General features: G+C 41.0%; 1 protein-coding gene across 8 annotated transcripts in view; it reads right to left on the reverse strand.

The window, feature by feature from the left end:
• Positions 1 to 17,311, reverse strand: part of tjp1a (tight junction protein 1a) — a 117,820-nt gene that overhangs the window by 26,391 nt on the left and 74,118 nt on the right. For all 8 annotated transcript variants that reach the window (XM_047364027.1, XM_047364036.1, XM_047364035.1 and 5 more), the window contains 8 exons: positions 8,119 to 8,175; positions 6,955 to 7,079; positions 6,749 to 6,851; positions 6,293 to 6,608; positions 5,301 to 5,404; positions 4,760 to 4,928; positions 4,460 to 4,592; positions 180 to 319 (listed from right to left, as the gene is read on the reverse strand). In XM_047364027.1, coding sequence (XP_047219983.1) covers positions 180 to 319; positions 4,460 to 4,592; positions 4,760 to 4,928; positions 5,301 to 5,404; positions 6,293 to 6,608; positions 6,749 to 6,851; positions 6,955 to 7,079; positions 8,119 to 8,175 — 1,147 coding nt within the window. The remainder of the gene's footprint in view (positions 1 to 179; positions 320 to 4,459; positions 4,593 to 4,759; positions 4,929 to 5,300; positions 5,405 to 6,292; positions 6,609 to 6,748; positions 6,852 to 6,954; positions 7,080 to 8,118; positions 8,176 to 17,311) is intronic.

The raw sequence follows: 17,311 nt of genomic DNA on the forward strand, positions 1-17,311 counted from the left end.
AAAATTGGAGGTCTGGAATTAGAGCAATATCACTAATATTTTTTTTCTTTTAAAGCTTATGACGTTTTCAAAGGAATAAAAACATGCAATGTGTTTTATTTAGTCCTGACAGGTAGGCTAAATAAACAAGGTAAAATATGAAACAAATGGAGCCCTAGGAAGGAGAGCGGTTTCTTTACCAGGCAGCGGAGGTAACTGTTTGTCATTACTGGAGCTGGCCTGGTCGCTGGCCTGAGACAACACACCATCATCAAAGATTTTGGCTGAAGTGGAGATGCCCCCCGGTTTGGAGATGTGGTCCTCATCTCGACTCCGATGACTGAAAAACACCCCAAAAACATTGCAATGTTTGAGGACTACAGCAACAAAGACCAGTTTATACCAATCCACTTTTTAAAACCATGTCAAATATGTTTTTTGTGGTGTGTACAAGTGAGCTCCTTGTTTAGCAGCTTTGTCCTGAGCAGACATTGGCAGGAAGAAAAAACAAATCAAAAAGGAAACTGCACAGAACAAGGACTACGTCAGAGGACACATGGGGGTGGAAATGAATGAAAGAGAAGACAATAAGCAATTAAAAGAAGGATGTGCAGCTTGATGAAAATGAGCCTCAAAGCTCAACACCAGGGAAAAAACTATAATTATAGTTTGTGATCGAATTCTAACCAACCTAGTTACGTTTATTAGAAGCTAATAACTACATTCAAATTTCACTCAAAGAAATGTATATTTTTAGCAAACATGTACAGTAAAAAGCACAGACAGAAGGAGGCTCCTAGAACAAACTTCCAGGTTCTGATACTTTTCAACACAGGAAAACTAAGCTAAACTAAATAAAGAAAACATGTGCGAGTTCATCAGGTTATGGGATAGAAAAACTCTGCAGCTTAAAACAATAAGAAACGCTTGAATTCCAGTCTGATCACATGACTCCCTGCCGCCACAGCACTTGAGTTGCATTCAAAAGCCTCTGAACAAGAATGTGAAGGTGCAGGCTGTGAAACCAGCTTAAAACCACACACCATCTCTCACGCCTGTCCAAATGTATTTTCCTCCCGCAGAATTAAAAGAAAGTGTGTGCAGGATACAAACCTTCAACACAAATATAACACAACGCAGCGCAACGAGACAAACACAAAGCAGCACATTTACACGTGAATGACCGTCTGAGGCACCACAGCCGTTACACCTTCCTCCAGTCCCTCCAGTACAATGCTGTTTTACAAACAAGCATCATCAGTGGACTTTTATGCAAGTGGAAAGATCCAGCAGCAGAGAGGAGGAATGTGGAGGAGGAAGACAGGTTAATAAGAGATGCATCCTGAGCATACATAACAAAGCTGAAGCTCTGTGTGTGTGTGTGTCCTTGTGCAAGAAAAACATGAATCAAAAACAGAGTGAGAGGGGGAAGAGAGATAAAATAAAAACAAAGCAGAGTGGCCCGAATGCTCAGCTTCTTGCAGCAGAACGGTGCTAAAAACAAGGCGTTACGATGACAAACACTGTTTGACAGAACCCTCTGTCCCGTCCCCTCACTTGCAAATTTTCATAGCATTGGTACCGCCAAAACACATCCAACAGGTAAGAAGGAAACACCAAAAAAAAAAAAAGGATAAAACCAGGTCCATTGTTTTACAGAACTGACACAGCGCAAGTTACAAGAACCACACATCTTTCCCGAACAAGAAAAGGGACATCAGTAGGATAATAATCAGGCAATAAAAACTACACCATAAAAATAACATGTTACTCACATGTGCGCGTCTTTAAGCTGAACCATGATGCTTAACAAGAGAAAATGATCTTAGTTCCTTTTAAAAACAACACAAAGAGCACACAGACCTGCTGACAAACTCTTCATGAGTATGTTCTAAATGGCGTATTTAAGAAAAAGCAGGAACAGTTTTCCATCTTGATCAAAAGAGGTTCCCAAAGCCTCTCAGCCAGTCAGATTTATCCAACCACTCGGCATGGGGCATAGCATTGTGGGAAGTATGTCAAATTCCTTTAACCCCCCCCTCCTTAGCAGGGAGATAGTGACAGCATTCCTTCAAATCAGTCAAAATAGCATCCTCACCATATATGAACAGAAAAAACAACTCAAATTCAGCATCAAATTATAAAAGGAAAACAGCCATGATCTTGCTGTGCAAAAGGCTCAAATAAACAGGCATGAATTCTCCAGCGCTACTAATCAATCTAAGCAGCAGTGTCCTTATGCTGCATTAAAACCACGGTATAACAGCGAACAAAATGACTGCACTGAAGGTTAATCTACTCAAAATGACATAACCGACTAGCAGCTAAAAAGCCAGTTTAACAAGCAGCAACGTAGTGACCTGACATCTTGCTACAACAGCAGATGTTTCCGTGTGTAAGTGTGTGTATTTTGGGTGTGTTTATGCCTGTGCTAGGAAGCAGGATCACAGGCTCAAAAAAGGCAACTTCAGGTTCAATGTGACACATTAGGATGAAACATAATGCTGCTTTAACATATGCAACAACGTTCATATATGAACTCACATGGAAAAGGACTAATGCAACACAAACCAATACTCTCAGAGAAGAAATAAATAATGACACTTTAAAATGTAGCCATAACAAGAGAATTGGAGCTAGCATACATTTTTTTTTCTTCAATAAAATCACTGAGCTATAACAGATTTCCTTGCCTAGAACCATCTGGTGCAAACTGCTTCACATCCATCTTATAATTAAGAAAACCCTCAAACTCAAGGAAAAATAGGATTATGCTTCTCTGTGATTTAGCAGCTACTAATAAACTTCATATTCATTTAAGTTATCTTTATGTCTGTTCTTTATTTAAGGACGTTAAAACACAAAGGGGTGCATTTCAGAATACAACGCCCACTGTAAGTTTTTTCACGGCTGGTAAAGATTTGCACAAAGCCTTAATAACAAGTTACTTTTATGGAGACTTGGTGACTCCATGATCTCTTGCAGTGACCTTACCATCCTTTTCCGCTGCGCATTGTGGCAGGATAAACTTGAGTTCTCAGCCAGCCTTGTTTAAAGTTTTTAATTATTGATGTGACTGTTCATAGGGGCAAGTCGATACCAGTAGCAATTTTCTTGTAGCCGTTTCCTGACAAATGAAGATCGGTACACAACTTCCCTACATGAAGTGTGGCTAAGAGAAATGGGTTAAAAACTATCATTTCTTAATGTTGGATTTTTTTCACCCCTGAATAAAAATAATTACATTTTGTCAGAAATAAGGGGCTTGAGATTCATTATGCTAATAAATGATAAGATGCGGCACTACATGTTCCAGTAACCCTTAAAGCATTCTTTATGGCAAAGGTTGGAAAAGCCCAATATGCAAAAATTACTCTGAGCAACACACTTTCTAGTACAGATTGCTGGTAATCTAAGAACAGCTTTTGCATTGGAGATTTCTACATAGATTCTAGTTAAAAAGCATAAAATTGGGCGTAGTGGTAGAATGGGCGTTCCACTTATGCAGCCTCCTCCTGACCTCATGCCCCCCTCCTTCTCTCTGCCCATTGCTCGTGAGAAACACTCAATAAAGGCCAAAAATCTGAAATCTGAAAAAAAAATTATAATAATAACAATAATAATAATGAATTAATATATTAAACTTACAGAAACCTAAGACGAAAACTGCTACTATTTTAAAAGTAATGATTTTCACTAAAACAAACTAGCATATTTTTGGATAACTTTGCTTATAAAGAATAATTTCCAGTCGTATGCATTCTGCTTTTTGTCTGCACAACAACAATTCACTGTAAACCAAGTACAAATGTATTTTCACTTCAGAGAAATCCGTAATATCTCATATTTTCTGACTGCAACTGATAACATAATCATCAAGGGTCTGTTACACTCCCACATCCTCATTTATCAGGTGGGCTGCCGTAGTGTTTAATACCCAGGTGGTACACTTAGACTGCATTTTTAAACAGGTTTCTGTCAATTATATTGTGCAATCTGTGCATTAGGGGCTTTGCTGCCTCCACACTGAAAGAATAACTCAGAAGAGGCTCCAAATGGCTGCAAGGAAAGAAACGGGGTAAACAAGAAAGCCCTGATATCAAAATGCATTGATGAAACAGTAATCACTGGAATGAGCACAGAGAAGTAAACGCTAAGCTGAGGATTTCAGCAAACAAACAAACAAGCTGGTAGTCATACAGCAGCTGGATTGATTTCTGCTTTCGTTGTCCGTTCTGTCCCAGAGAAAGCCGTTACTGGTGGTCATTGATGGCTCCACAGGGAGCGTGATGGTTTATGCATGTTACGTCTCCACATATTGATTAATGAGTTAGAGCTGCAAGGTGCTTATTCAGCACCCCCTCACCTGTGGGAGTGGACATGATGTATGAACTGGGTGTGAGTAAGGATATATAGATGTTTCGCATGTGAGCGCCGCATCCTGTCACCGTATCTGCGGTTAAGTGAGCGCCTCGCCTACCTGCCGTTGCTTATCTGCCGAGGAGAGTGGCGGAGGTGGTCCGCAGTGTCTGGCCTGTCGGGCGAACGTGATTGACCTCTCCCATGGGATCGGTTGGAATGGTCAGATGTCAGCGAATGGATCTCTGAAATGTCTTTCCAAGTAAAATTGATCATATGTTGGTTTTAGTCAATCATGTAAATATAAAAAATTTCCAAATTTTACACAGTGCTTCAAATGTTTCATATTTATCTTTATAACTGCTGTGAAACCTTTCATAATCCTGCACTAGCTGCGTTTAATAAGGCGGTGTTTTCTCACCATCTCTGTCTGAGTTATTGGCTGACGGGATGCTATCGTCAAGGTCGGGAATGTTGAGCAGTGTGCCTCTTTCATCTCTCTGCACCACCATCTTCAGCTTGCCCTTTGACCTCTCGATCAGCTTCTTGGCATCTATCAGCGAGAGGTTCTCTGTAACGGTGCCATTGATCTGTCAGAGAAGGAGAAGCAGCTCAGCACAAGAAACTAAACAGACACACTGCACAGGTTTAATGTAGAGTCTACAATGTTCTTGCAGACCAGTCTCTAACTACTTTGATCATTCTGAGACACAGAAAGGGAAAATAATGCTTTTTAATTTCCATCTTAAACTTAAAATCTTCTCCAGAAATCAAACTATTAAACTGCATTTTCTGTAAACTTTTTTAAGGCTGAAAGGAGAGTTATCCACCTACACAAAGGCAGAAAACCACATTTTGCAGCACAAAACAAAAAAAGAAGAAAATGTTATTTAAAAAAACAGAGACATGATGCTCTGCTGTTTTACTTTGCCACAATTTGGCCAATTCCTGTGAAGTCTCACCTTTAGTACGACGTCTCCCTCCCGGATGTTTCCATCTCTGGCAGCGAGGCTCTCTGGAGAAATGTCTTTCACAAAGATGTGGCTGGCCAGCCGTAGGCCATATTCTGTGTTCAATGTTGATAAATATAACAAGGTTAGAACAGCCGCTTATTTACAGTCAGAAACAATCACTTACATTTTGTCCAAGCCCAATAAACAAACTAGTCCAAGGTTAAAACTCTAATCTTTATTTCGACAAGTTACAAATGGGGAAATCAAGCCTGAAAAGCCAACTAGTTCTTATTAAGAAAGCCTCTATTCATAAGACTGATTCCTTTCATTAGGATCACTGAGCTGCAAAAGGCTTATTTGCTGTTTTCTGACTCTACATGTGTGTATAGGACCATGCACCATAAACCACTTACTAAGCATCTGTACAATAATATCAGTTTTTTTTTAAGTGAAAAAACTACAAATGGTAGGAAAAACATGATTAATTTATTTCATGGGTTTCCAGCTCTGATAAGAGCAAATGATCTAATACATGAAACTATATTCATTTAAGCAGTTCAGGTGACCAAGATGATCGTCTGTTTTAATTGAAGGTATTTACACAACACAAAAGCATCTCAATTACAGAATACAACATCCTCCTCAATTACCGGTGTCCCTGGTGAAGATCTGCATAAAATCCTAAAAATAAATTGTTGTTACAGGGACTTGGTGACCACTATTGTCTGTTGATTTTCTTTACCTGCCTTCCCATCATCCTCTGGGTGCAAGTTGGCCTGATAAACATGGGTCTCATAAAGACTTGTTTCTTTCGGTTGAAGTTGTTCAAACTTTTTAAGTATAATTATCACTGTAAACAAGGGAAACCTTAGGCGAGCAGCCATTGTCCTGTGATCAACACCCATCTGTCGTAACAGAAAGGTACAATTGCCAGTTTTGCGCACTTCTAGAAGTGGCCATGATTAAATGCTTAAAACACACCAAGACAAAACAAAACTCACCTTCACTTTTGCGGGACTTGACGAGGGTGACCTTGGCAGGCTTGGGGGGAGCAGATGAGGATTGCGATCGGCGATCAGATCGTGGTGAGATGCTTCTCTCCCGCGAGGCACTGTGGTCCCGCCTCCCGCTGTTGCTACGCTCACGACGCCTGCCGGCACCTCCACTTGCACCTCTGCCGGCAGTTTGGCCAGCCTGCCCACCCTGGGGATCATAACCGTCATCCTCATCGCTGTACTCTTCCTCATGCTCAGACATCGTCTCCCTGTCGCCAGGCTTGGAAACTGGGATCTGTACTTTTCTTTTTCGACGAATAGTCTTGAAAAACAGATACTTTGATTGTTAATAGTGGTATATATTCGATTTTTCCATCATATCTGAAACAGGCTAGACTGTACTAATCATGCAAAGCATTTAAAGACAGTAGTTCGCTCAGTGAGAAGATTTATTGAACTCACAATCTTTGCATTTTTGCCACTCTTGCGAAGTTGCTGAACAGCATAGGAATGCTCTACGTTATCCATGGAGACGCCGTTTACCATCACGACTCGATCATTTTCTCTAAAGGAAATAAAACAAGAGATGTTTGAATATTCCAAAAACGCTTTGACATACAAGTCTAATATAAAAAAAGGAATTGACAATTAAATGGTCTATAACTTACTGTAGCTGTCCTTCTGCAGGGCCTCCTTTCAACACATCAGATATAACAATGGACGTCTCTCCACTCTGGAAATGAGGGTTGTCTCGTCCCCCTGAGATGGCGATGCCAAACCCGAATCCAGGCGCCTATCGACGTAGAAACACACACAACAACACTGGCTAATACTGCAAAGAATATTTCTTACAAACAGGACTTGAGCTGTAAAATGTATCAAACCCCAAATTCATCAATGTGTTTAATATGGAACGGTAAAGTGCAGGTTAGTTGCCATAGATATAATAATTACAATATTCCACAATGATATCACAGTTTAATACTTTGCTAATACTGCACACAGCCAACACAGAGTGACATTCTCACACTTCACTGTGGGAAGGGAGGACAGTCCAAGATAAGCTAATTCTCAATAAGAAAGCTCACTGCAAATCTTTTGCAGTGTTTTACTTTTTGTTGTCGTAAATGCAGAGCCAAGAGAGCTTGCCGTGTGAAGCTTGGGGCAAATCTCACTACCACAACTTAACAACAGAGGTGCAAGGCTGAGAGCCGCAAGTCACACTGGGCCGCTCCTTCAGCCTCAATAAAGCCGCTACTAATTAGATTACTGCAAGCAAGACCAGTCTAGACAGGTGCTCTGCTTCAATCCCATGATACAGCAGCTTCATCCGAGCATGGTTTACTGTCTTAATGCTGAGCAGAGTCAGAAATCCAGGATACCGTAAGACAGTGAGTGTACAGTTTTTGAAGATTGATTGCGTGACTGAAGATGCTGATTGCATCTCTGAAATCATGAAAGAATGCAAGGCAGCATAATCCATCATAACCACAGCACGAAAAGTAAATGAATCAAAGTAACACTCTTCTTCTTTTTCCTGGAGCTTCATGAAGGAGAAAATTGAGCTGCCAGGAAGAGGTGAAATGAAACAGCAAGGAAAAGGATGGTGGTTTTCGTCTTCCTTAGCCTCGTTTCCTGCCATCTGGATTCCCTGACTATTGTTTTATCAGCACACATCCTGCTCCTGAAGCTGAACGTCTCTGCGCGGAGAAAAGAAGGGATGGACAGAGGACAGAAGAGGGGTCGGGAGGAAAAAGGGACGAGCGCGCTGCTAAGGACATGCAGGGAGAAGACAAGAGGGAGGAGTGAATTAGAAAGTTGTGAACACTTACCCTGTGAAGAGTCACTGTGTGCTGTTCCCATATTACTGTTTCTTCCATCGCTGCACTCTGCAGGACAAGACAAAAGGGAGCAAGGATCAGTACCGTAAGGCGAGTTAATTCGGTACAACCGTGCAAATATAATCTATATTACTGTTTTTAGAGGTGCTGTGTTATGTACCCAACTACACTGGACAGCAAACAAAAACTAGAGTATTTATGTTTCCAAAAAGGTAATCTGCCACATGTTTTTCCATCAATTTTTGCTTGAGTAGCAAAGTGTGAAGATATTATGAGTGACAGCAGCCGGGTTAAAGACCTGTTTGGTTAAATAAGCAACAGACAAAAACAGCACGATCTCTAAACTTTCTTTGAGGTTAGTAAAAATACGACAGAGGTAAGGGACGTTGTCCGACCCAAAAGAACACCAGAATTGTCCGGGAAAAGCCTGAATAATGCATCTTTATCCCAAACTTTTATTTAGTTCTGAATCATACTAAAAAAACAATGCATTAAAGTACCTGCTGCTTGGAGTTAACAGTTTTGATGCATTTAATGAAAGTGGGGGAAAAAAACGGTATTGCCCTATGTGAGGAAAAGTAAAAGAAAAATTAGCCAACTCTGCTAATTCTTAATTTTTAATGTCGGTTCTGACCCAACAATTAGAGATCTGACTGTATTTCTATTACTAATACTGGGCCAAATACACTTTGATCAGGCAACAGAACTATTCCAAACTTCGAGAGTGCCCTGCATCACTCTACTCCTCTCCAGCTGATTAAGCAACCATGTTGTTTGCCTGCAGGCAGTGAAGGCAAAGCTGTATGTGGCACAGTTCAAGACAAACACCAGCAAACAGGGAAGGGTACTCATTTACCGCAGCGTTTAACCGTTTAAAATAACATGTCACGTGTCCACCCTGTCATCATGATAATCTCGCCACCTCACCCTCTAATCAACACCTAATCTTTAAACCTTCACACCCGTCATCTTCACCATCACCATGGTCATTAGTGTCATCACCTTCCCTGATTCTAAATATACAGTTTACTGGAGCTGCATGCTGCAGAGGAGCCATCTGCGGTGGGGGCCAAGAGACACCTGATAAGAGTGTCTGTTGTTTGCTGACAAGTCAAGACACTTAATACCGGAGCTTTGTAAAGAAACAGACAACAAACATAAAGAAGGTGAATTTGGCATGAAAAAAGTGCTGAGAATATTCCAAAATATCTACAACACCGGAAACCTGATCAGTGCCAGTCTGAAAACATTGCTCACAGTGGTCTGAAACAGACATGAAATAGTTTAAACATGTAGAGCTTAGTAATAATACTGAACTATTTCTGCTCTGCAGCTTACCAAAAGGAATCAGTTCACTGAAGTTACTTGAAAACAGAGTTCACCCTTTGACCCTAATTTCCACAGCAGCTCCGCAAGGAAGTTATTTATGGCCATAATTGGCACGGAGAGCATGGGTGTACCCCCTCTCTACCCTCCCGTCTGCCCCGAACGCATCGCACAGTAAAGCCACCATTGTGTCAGGAGACCTGACCCATTTAGCCATGGCATTCCTCAAAGCATCCATTCCTCTGAAGTGTTTTGTAATATACTCATCCATCCGTTCATTCATCCATTCATCCACTAGCCAAAGCAGACAGGGAGGGGGTACGCCATGAGAAACAACAGTGTGTTGGGCCCATGTGACTGGGCGGGCAGTCAGACCTGCAGGTGGTCGTCTCCCTTGTGCTGAACTGTGGGTTGAACGTGGGTTATAGGTTGATTTTATGGTTTTAATAGACAGTAGCCAAAGACAAGATAAATGAAACATATTGAGACTTCCGTGCACTGTGATCATAAACCATGTGAGGGAGGGGTTACAATATGAGAAGTCTGAGCCATAAAGGAGTTGATATGTCTGTATGAGCAAGGAGGCATGTCCAGTCAACGTCATTTTAAAGCACAGTCAACCAGCTATAGCCAAGGACGGAGATATCAAACTGTCACCAATGTTTTATATTGTTTTAACGCTACTGACTGGGTTGATAACTTGTTTTAGCATCCATGTGTTTCGATGTGGCCATGGCACGTCTACAAGGTGTATTATTATAGCTTCAATCTGCACTTTGGATACATTCTTGATATTTTCCTGTATCAGTTATCATTATTCAAAGTTTAAAGTGTTCCTATAGAAGAATAACTAACTCAACCAGTCGCATGTTACCAGTACCAACAGCAACAGCTCAAATAAGATGAGAGAAACCCCAAGCACTGGATTGATACCATAAACATTCAATTTGTAACGAGTTCATGTTGACATACATGTGGTGTTTAGCAAGCTGCCACTTAATAATGAAATGGAATATTTTGACTTTATGTACTTTGCTGCAAGAATATAAAAGACACTTGAATATTTGGGGGCAAAACAAATAAAAAACAAACACAGGGGTGTCGCCTTATCTGGATTATAACGAGAGCAAAAACAGTGACTTGAACAAAGAATGAGGTTTATCTCTGAAGTCACAGAGTTGCGTGAAACAATGGTGCGCTTGATGTTGCACGAACTGACGGCAGCATAGTGTATTTATACATGCATATTAGTCAGGCTTGAGCCCTGGCCAGCAAGGCCCAGGGCAGGGAAACAAAGAGCCACCACCAAAACACACACATATATACTTGTCCGTGCACGCACACACAGAAACCAGTTATGATCTAACACTACAGGGCCTCTTTGTTCAAGCTACAGTTAGCCTTGCATGGCTTTGCCTTCCCCATCAAAACACAGAGACCAGCAGAGACGATAACACTCGAGCTCTTCAAAGAAAGAGTAATCTAGCTTCTCGGGCATAGCTATGAACTCAGCAGATGGAAACTAATGATGAAATGCTGCAGAAAGAAATAATGCAGTCAGGGCATGCAGACCTTAAACTCACACTCTGGGCTTCTATCTCTGAGACTAGAGATGAGCACTGGTCAGACCTTTGCTGACTGATGCCGATCTCTGGTTTTCTTTCAGCTCTGACCTGCGGTTTCAGATTTTTTTTTCTCCTAAGAAGTATAATACATGATTGATGACAATAAAAGTATCTATCTATATATATACACATCAAAGCATATGCTGCTAACCTTTCTCTGACTTTATTTCATAACCTCAACAACAACACATCAAAGTAGATCCTTGGTTAATGTGTTTACACACTCAAAATGGGAGAAGTTCTTAGTGTTGATCCATGAAATCAATCATTTTTCAATCATGTGGCTGACTGATCGTTGCATCTCTAATTTATACAACTTCAATTTGAATCTAACTTTTTGTTAAATAAATGTGTGAACTTTACACACACATTGAATGGTATTCATGCAGCACCAACTTTTTTTTGGACCTACATGCATTTAGAAAAAGCCAGAAACATGACAATCTGGACTGTATACAAGCTTGTGGTTTAAGGTGTCAATTACACCCGAAAACTAAATTTAGTCTCCGTTTCCTGTAACTAAGTTGCCAAATAAAACTGACACGGCAGCAACAGGTGACGATGAGGTCATCTCATGAGTACAATCACAAGCTTGAAGAGATTCCAGAAAAGTTAAAAACAAGCTCTTCATCAGACCCTCACCAATGCAGCTGTTGTCCACTAAGTCATTACTCACCACCTGCATTCATCAACCTTCCCTTTCTTGGAACCACAGGAATGCTTCATGCTGTGGGTGTATCAAAAGCTCAATCCAAAACTCTCTTCTTGATACAAACACAGGGGATGAAAATGTGGGAGAGGTTGAGGGAAAAAAGTGAACAGCTCAGCACTGAGCTGAAACCAAGTGAGGGAGTCAGAGCAATTTGCTATCCCCGTGAAGTTATATTTAGAGGTGTGTGGAGATAAATATTGAGCAACAGGCTACATAGAGTAACGTATTGGTGAAAAGTGCAAGGCAAAATCCCGACAGAACTTTAGGTCAATGTGTCTGGACTTTTCTGATAGCCTGAGGCAGGATGTGAGCAAGAGCAGTCACAGCACACAGGAAAACACTCGGCTTCCTGTTTGCAGGAAAGAGCGCCAGCTTCCAGAGAAATCCTGGGTCAAACCATTGAAAACTTCACCTAATTCAGTTAACCTTGGCTTATGGCCTGCAGTCTAAAAAGGGAATCGATGTCTCACTTGAAGTAATACTTACATGGCAAATGGTCACTGCATTAAAGGAGAGCACCTACTGTACATTTCATGGCGACCACGTCTCCACTTTTACTGGACACAAAGGAAAGCGTGAGGAAGATGGAAGAGCACACTCAAACAGATAATTGGACACACACATGCTCTTCCTAGAGGGCAAGCACTCAGCAGCTAAGAACATGCCATGTGTAAACCACTAATGTAAGCTTTTACATTTTGTCTGTCAGATTAGGCTACGTTCAGTGGAGCCACGCAGTACACAGTAATAACCTCCATGAAATAGTTGTTGTCACCTCAAGCATTAAGGAGGTGAACTCAGCAGTAACCATTTTATTAGGGCAGGTTGCTTGTGCGATGGGAAAGGAAGAGAGACATGAAAACGTGCACACGCACATATACAGGGGCATGCGTGTAGGGGCAAATAGCCAACAGCCAAATGACGAAGATGATGATGATGAAGAGCTCCAGTCAGCAGTGATGTGCTGTTGTGCTCAAATGTGCTTGAGTTAATTAGTTTCAAACAGCAGCAATGCTCTGTCCCACTGCTCTGTGATACAGTTGAGGACTCCACCAGGACTCCCCGCAGCAACACAGGATTCACACGCTCTCGCAAACACACCTCAGACTGAAAGTGATCTGACACAGAGTTGCTACGAGAATGGTGAGGATAGGAATACAAAAAAAACACTATAATCTGGGGATTTTTGGATTAAAACGTTAATCTGAGTCATGCTTTACACTGTAGCTGTTTCATAAAAGCAGCCATGGATGGACGGAAATCTTCCTCTATAACATTTTTAAAAATTGGAACAACCAGATAGGGGTATTTTTAGAAATCATCTCTGCACGATCTCTCCAGATCAGAGATGTCAAGCTTAAGTCCACAAGGTGCTGGTATCCTGCATGTTTTAAATGTCAGTTAGTCATTTTCTATACCGTTTCTTCCATAGTGGGCTGCCGGGAAGCTGGTGCCTATCTCCAGCAGTCTATGGGTGGGAGGCGGGGTACACCCTGGACAGATCGCCAGTCCATCGCAGGGCAACACAAACAACCATGCACACACTCATTCACACACCTAAGGGCAATTTTTAGAGAGACCAATTAACCTAACAGGCATGTCTTTGGACTGTGGGAATAAGCCGGAGTACCCAGTAAGAACCCACACATGCATGGAGAGAACATGCAAACTCCCTGCAGAAAGACCCCTGCAAGGCAACAGTGCTACCCACTGCAGCCCTGTTTTAAATGTGTCCCTGTTCAAACATCGTTGATACAAATGGCTGAATACTCAGCATGTCATTAGGCTCTGCAGAGGCCTTCAAAGGAAAAACTCATTTGATTAAGGTATGTTGAACCGACCAAATGTCTAAAACATCCAGGATAGTGGTTCTTGCTTTATATCATCCAGAGTCCTGGGTCCTCTATTCTGCTGCCCTCTCTTCTGCTCACCCACAGGATTAAGGTCCTGGGACTTAGAAAGCCAAGGAAGAACGTTTCTTTTGTGATTTTTGTGGCAAAAGAGACAAGCAGAATTTTATTTAAAAAATGTCCTCATATCTCAAAGTCCTCATTGTGCCTTGCACTCTAGAAAAGGTTTTCAGGGCTTGCAGAAAGTAACTTAGCCAACGGCATCACAGATCCTCCACCATACTTAACAGTGGGTATGAGGTAATTTTCAGCACATTTATCCGTTGTTTCATGCCAAGCACGTTTGCTAAAAAGCTCCATCTTGCTCTTATCTGGTTGTTTTGCCTAATCGTTGTTTAGAAGACTAAATTATATAACAATGGCTTTACTGCAGCAATCTAACAGTGAGGTTTTGAGATGTTTTTTCTACCCTGTCATCCTGCACACTATGCGTGGTGGCAAGATAATGTAGCGATTTCCTAATGCGCGAAAAACTGCACACATCTGTCTTACTTCGGTGGTATATTCCTCCGTTTTTTCCATTAGTAGAGGGGGTAGCAGAAACTGGCCTCTTTGTCGGGTCACATTTATACCCCAGAAAGACAGGTTGTCATGGGATACCAATAAAACGTTCCTAGAGATCTTTTCAATGTAAAAGATCATAAATAGATCTTGATATATTTTTTGTGATTTTGTCATTTTTATAGCTAAATGTTTCGAACTATTTAAAGTAGCAATATTAAATGTTTACCATTCTATTGTATTCTATATCCTTGCAAGTGTAGTGCAGTCCCCACCTTTAAGAGTTTTATTTGATGGTCTTGGTCAACTGTGGGTCCTGATACCGTTTCACCAACAATACTGCAGCAAGCTGTTTGTTGCTCTGACCCCCACATCTAGGCTAGGCTACCACTGCATGGGCAGCTTTTCCAGCAGCAAAGTCATCTCAGCTCTACCGCACTAATTTTTTTGTGCCCTGAGAAACAGGAAGTGTCGAGGTCACAGAGGAGAACCGTAACTTCTGGTTAGGTTTGGATTTTTTCCACAATCCTTCTTATTGGCTGCCTAAGAGATGTGGGTTTCTCACACACTTCAATGAGTTTTTTCTTCTGGGATATTCTCAACCTCTTCTCAAAAAGGGTGGGCTGACAGATGTTTTACAACAACAATAAAAAAAGAGTAGTGTAATTGTTTTCCTTTTTAAGTGTGCAGATCGGGGGGGGGGGGGGGAAATCCAAGGCCATGGAACCGTACTAGGACTGGCTATTTGTGTCTAGTCATTGTTCGTTTTCAATTTAAACCCTATTACATAACAGAAAGAGTCTACATTTCTTTGATGTCTTGGCAGACTAGAGAGACAGTTTTGTAAGATGATCCCAGTAAACATGTTTCATAGCCAGAATTTATTGGTTGTCCAACTTTAACGTATTTATAGCTACCTAGTTAACTGATAAGAGAGAGCACAAATGTGATGGGGATGTTTTAAATGCTACAAGGACATACAACCTTTGTTTCCACCCTAGTACCTGGGAGGCTGTATTTAGACAAATCATGCACACACACACACACACACACACACACACACACACACACACACACACAGAGAGAGAACTGGATTTATTTGTGTGCCTGTTGTAACAAACTGTGAGCCAGGGCACTGAGAATGACAACCAGATCCAGCTCTGGAATTGGATTCAGCCAATCAGCATACACACAACTATCAGCATTCCCTGCCTGCCCCTCCCTTCACACACAGCCACAGTGTGCAGGAATGTGCAGATAAGACGACTCTTACACTCTGCTCCCTTCTCATGCCAAACAATTTCCCTCGCCTCATGCTGTTTCATTTTGTCCACATTTTTCTTCTTCTGTAAAACTACCCCGGAGCACAAAATAAGAATGCCACACATGCTTTGTTTATATCAGAAAAACAAAGTACTGATTTCATTTACAGTAGAGGGACAGGATTTGCCGTGTGGAACGACAGAATCGCTGCCTGGTTACAATTTTGTTTTCCATTCAAATAACTATTACTGATCAACAGAAACCACAGGTTACATGTGTTGTGGTACTCTATATGTTGCAAGGGACTTATTTGCTAAGTACCTAAGAACAAACGTTTCAAGCTGCATTCATGACTGATGTTAAAAGTCACTTATAAACCAAATAAACTAAACCAAGTTTTATATTATTCTACGCCAATCATGATTTTGTTCTGGTCATAATATTACATATACAGCTATCATTACTTTCTGTGTTTGATATTATGCAACTCCACTATCAGCAACGTCAAATTCACTTATAAAATCATGAAAGGGTTGTGGTGCATCCGCAACCCTGCAGAGTTTTACACACATGATGTAGCACCCATGCTAGGCTCTAAATCTGCCATGTGGGTCTTATCTTGGCATTTAATTAACACTAATTAAATTAAATACAGCTACAGTAAGTGTCAACGTGGACTTTAATGATGATTCTCCCATTTCAAGACAGCATTTAAAAAGGGATTTTTAAAGCCAAGTGAGAACTATGGAATACTAGGAAAGCTTCAAAAAGGAGTAAAAATGAAATGTAAAAAGAAGTTACAATAAATAGCAATATCTTCTACAGCTGACATACTCCTAAGCTGTGGTCCATTCACTGATCGAGACCTCCCTCTAGCATTTTAATATTCATTTATTTCTTTATTTCTCTTTTGGCACCAAATATATTCCTTTATTATACCAACTATGTATTCACTTGTTTCTTACTCTTTTACAGTTTTTCGGCACTAGACCTATTGTAAGGACACATTTTTCAAACATCAGAGTTGATCAATAGGAAGAAAAAAAAACAAGACACTGAAAATATTTGTATTTTTAAATTAAGATTTTCAACCCAAACTTTTTCAAATTAAACAACAGGGAATTCTGATGCTCACCTGTGCCCAGAGAGAATAAAATAAATTGGCTAAATCTAGACCAAAGAGTCTACTGTGCAATAATACAACACCACAAAGTACAGATGATTACTCAGGTGCTGCAGTAGGATAACAGACTCGGAGCAAACGACGCCTTTCCGATTTCACAACATCTTTGGCATTAGGAAACTCTGGGCCACAACTCGGAGAGCTGCAGTCATGTTGCGCCATAAAACATGAGGCCCAGCCCACTCGATGGCATTCCCAAGCCTTCTGAGGACTTTGTTACAATAGGCATGTTGTGGGGCAGAATCTATAGAGATTTAATGAGTTACTGTGGTAGGAGCGTGCATTTTCCCAGCACTTAACAGACATTCCCATTCCACCAAGTGATGAGAGACGGGGGGAACCCATGCATTTTTTAGCATGATACACAAGCACAGAAAGACAATGCATCTGAGAAAGAACTTGCAACCTACACCCACCACTGCACTTAGTGAACTACAGACAGCAGAGGAATCAGTGCCTTTGTAATATAGTCTTCTGTTGCAACTCAGTACAGCTAAAAACAAAAAGCCAAAGATTGAAACTTATAATAAATGCGATTGACAAGATTTAACAATCGGGTACTGGCACATTCCTTTCTTTCATAACTTCTGCATATCTGATTAAACTAAATCAGGTTTGTTTATAAGGTTTCCAAGCGCACACTATCACATACAGTAGCAGACAC

This window comes from Girardinichthys multiradiatus, chromosome 4, assembly GCF_021462225.1.
Source record: "Girardinichthys multiradiatus isolate DD_20200921_A chromosome 4, DD_fGirMul_XY1, whole genome shotgun sequence".
Classification (NCBI taxonomy): Eukaryota; Metazoa; Chordata; class Actinopteri; order Cyprinodontiformes; family Goodeidae; genus Girardinichthys; species Girardinichthys multiradiatus.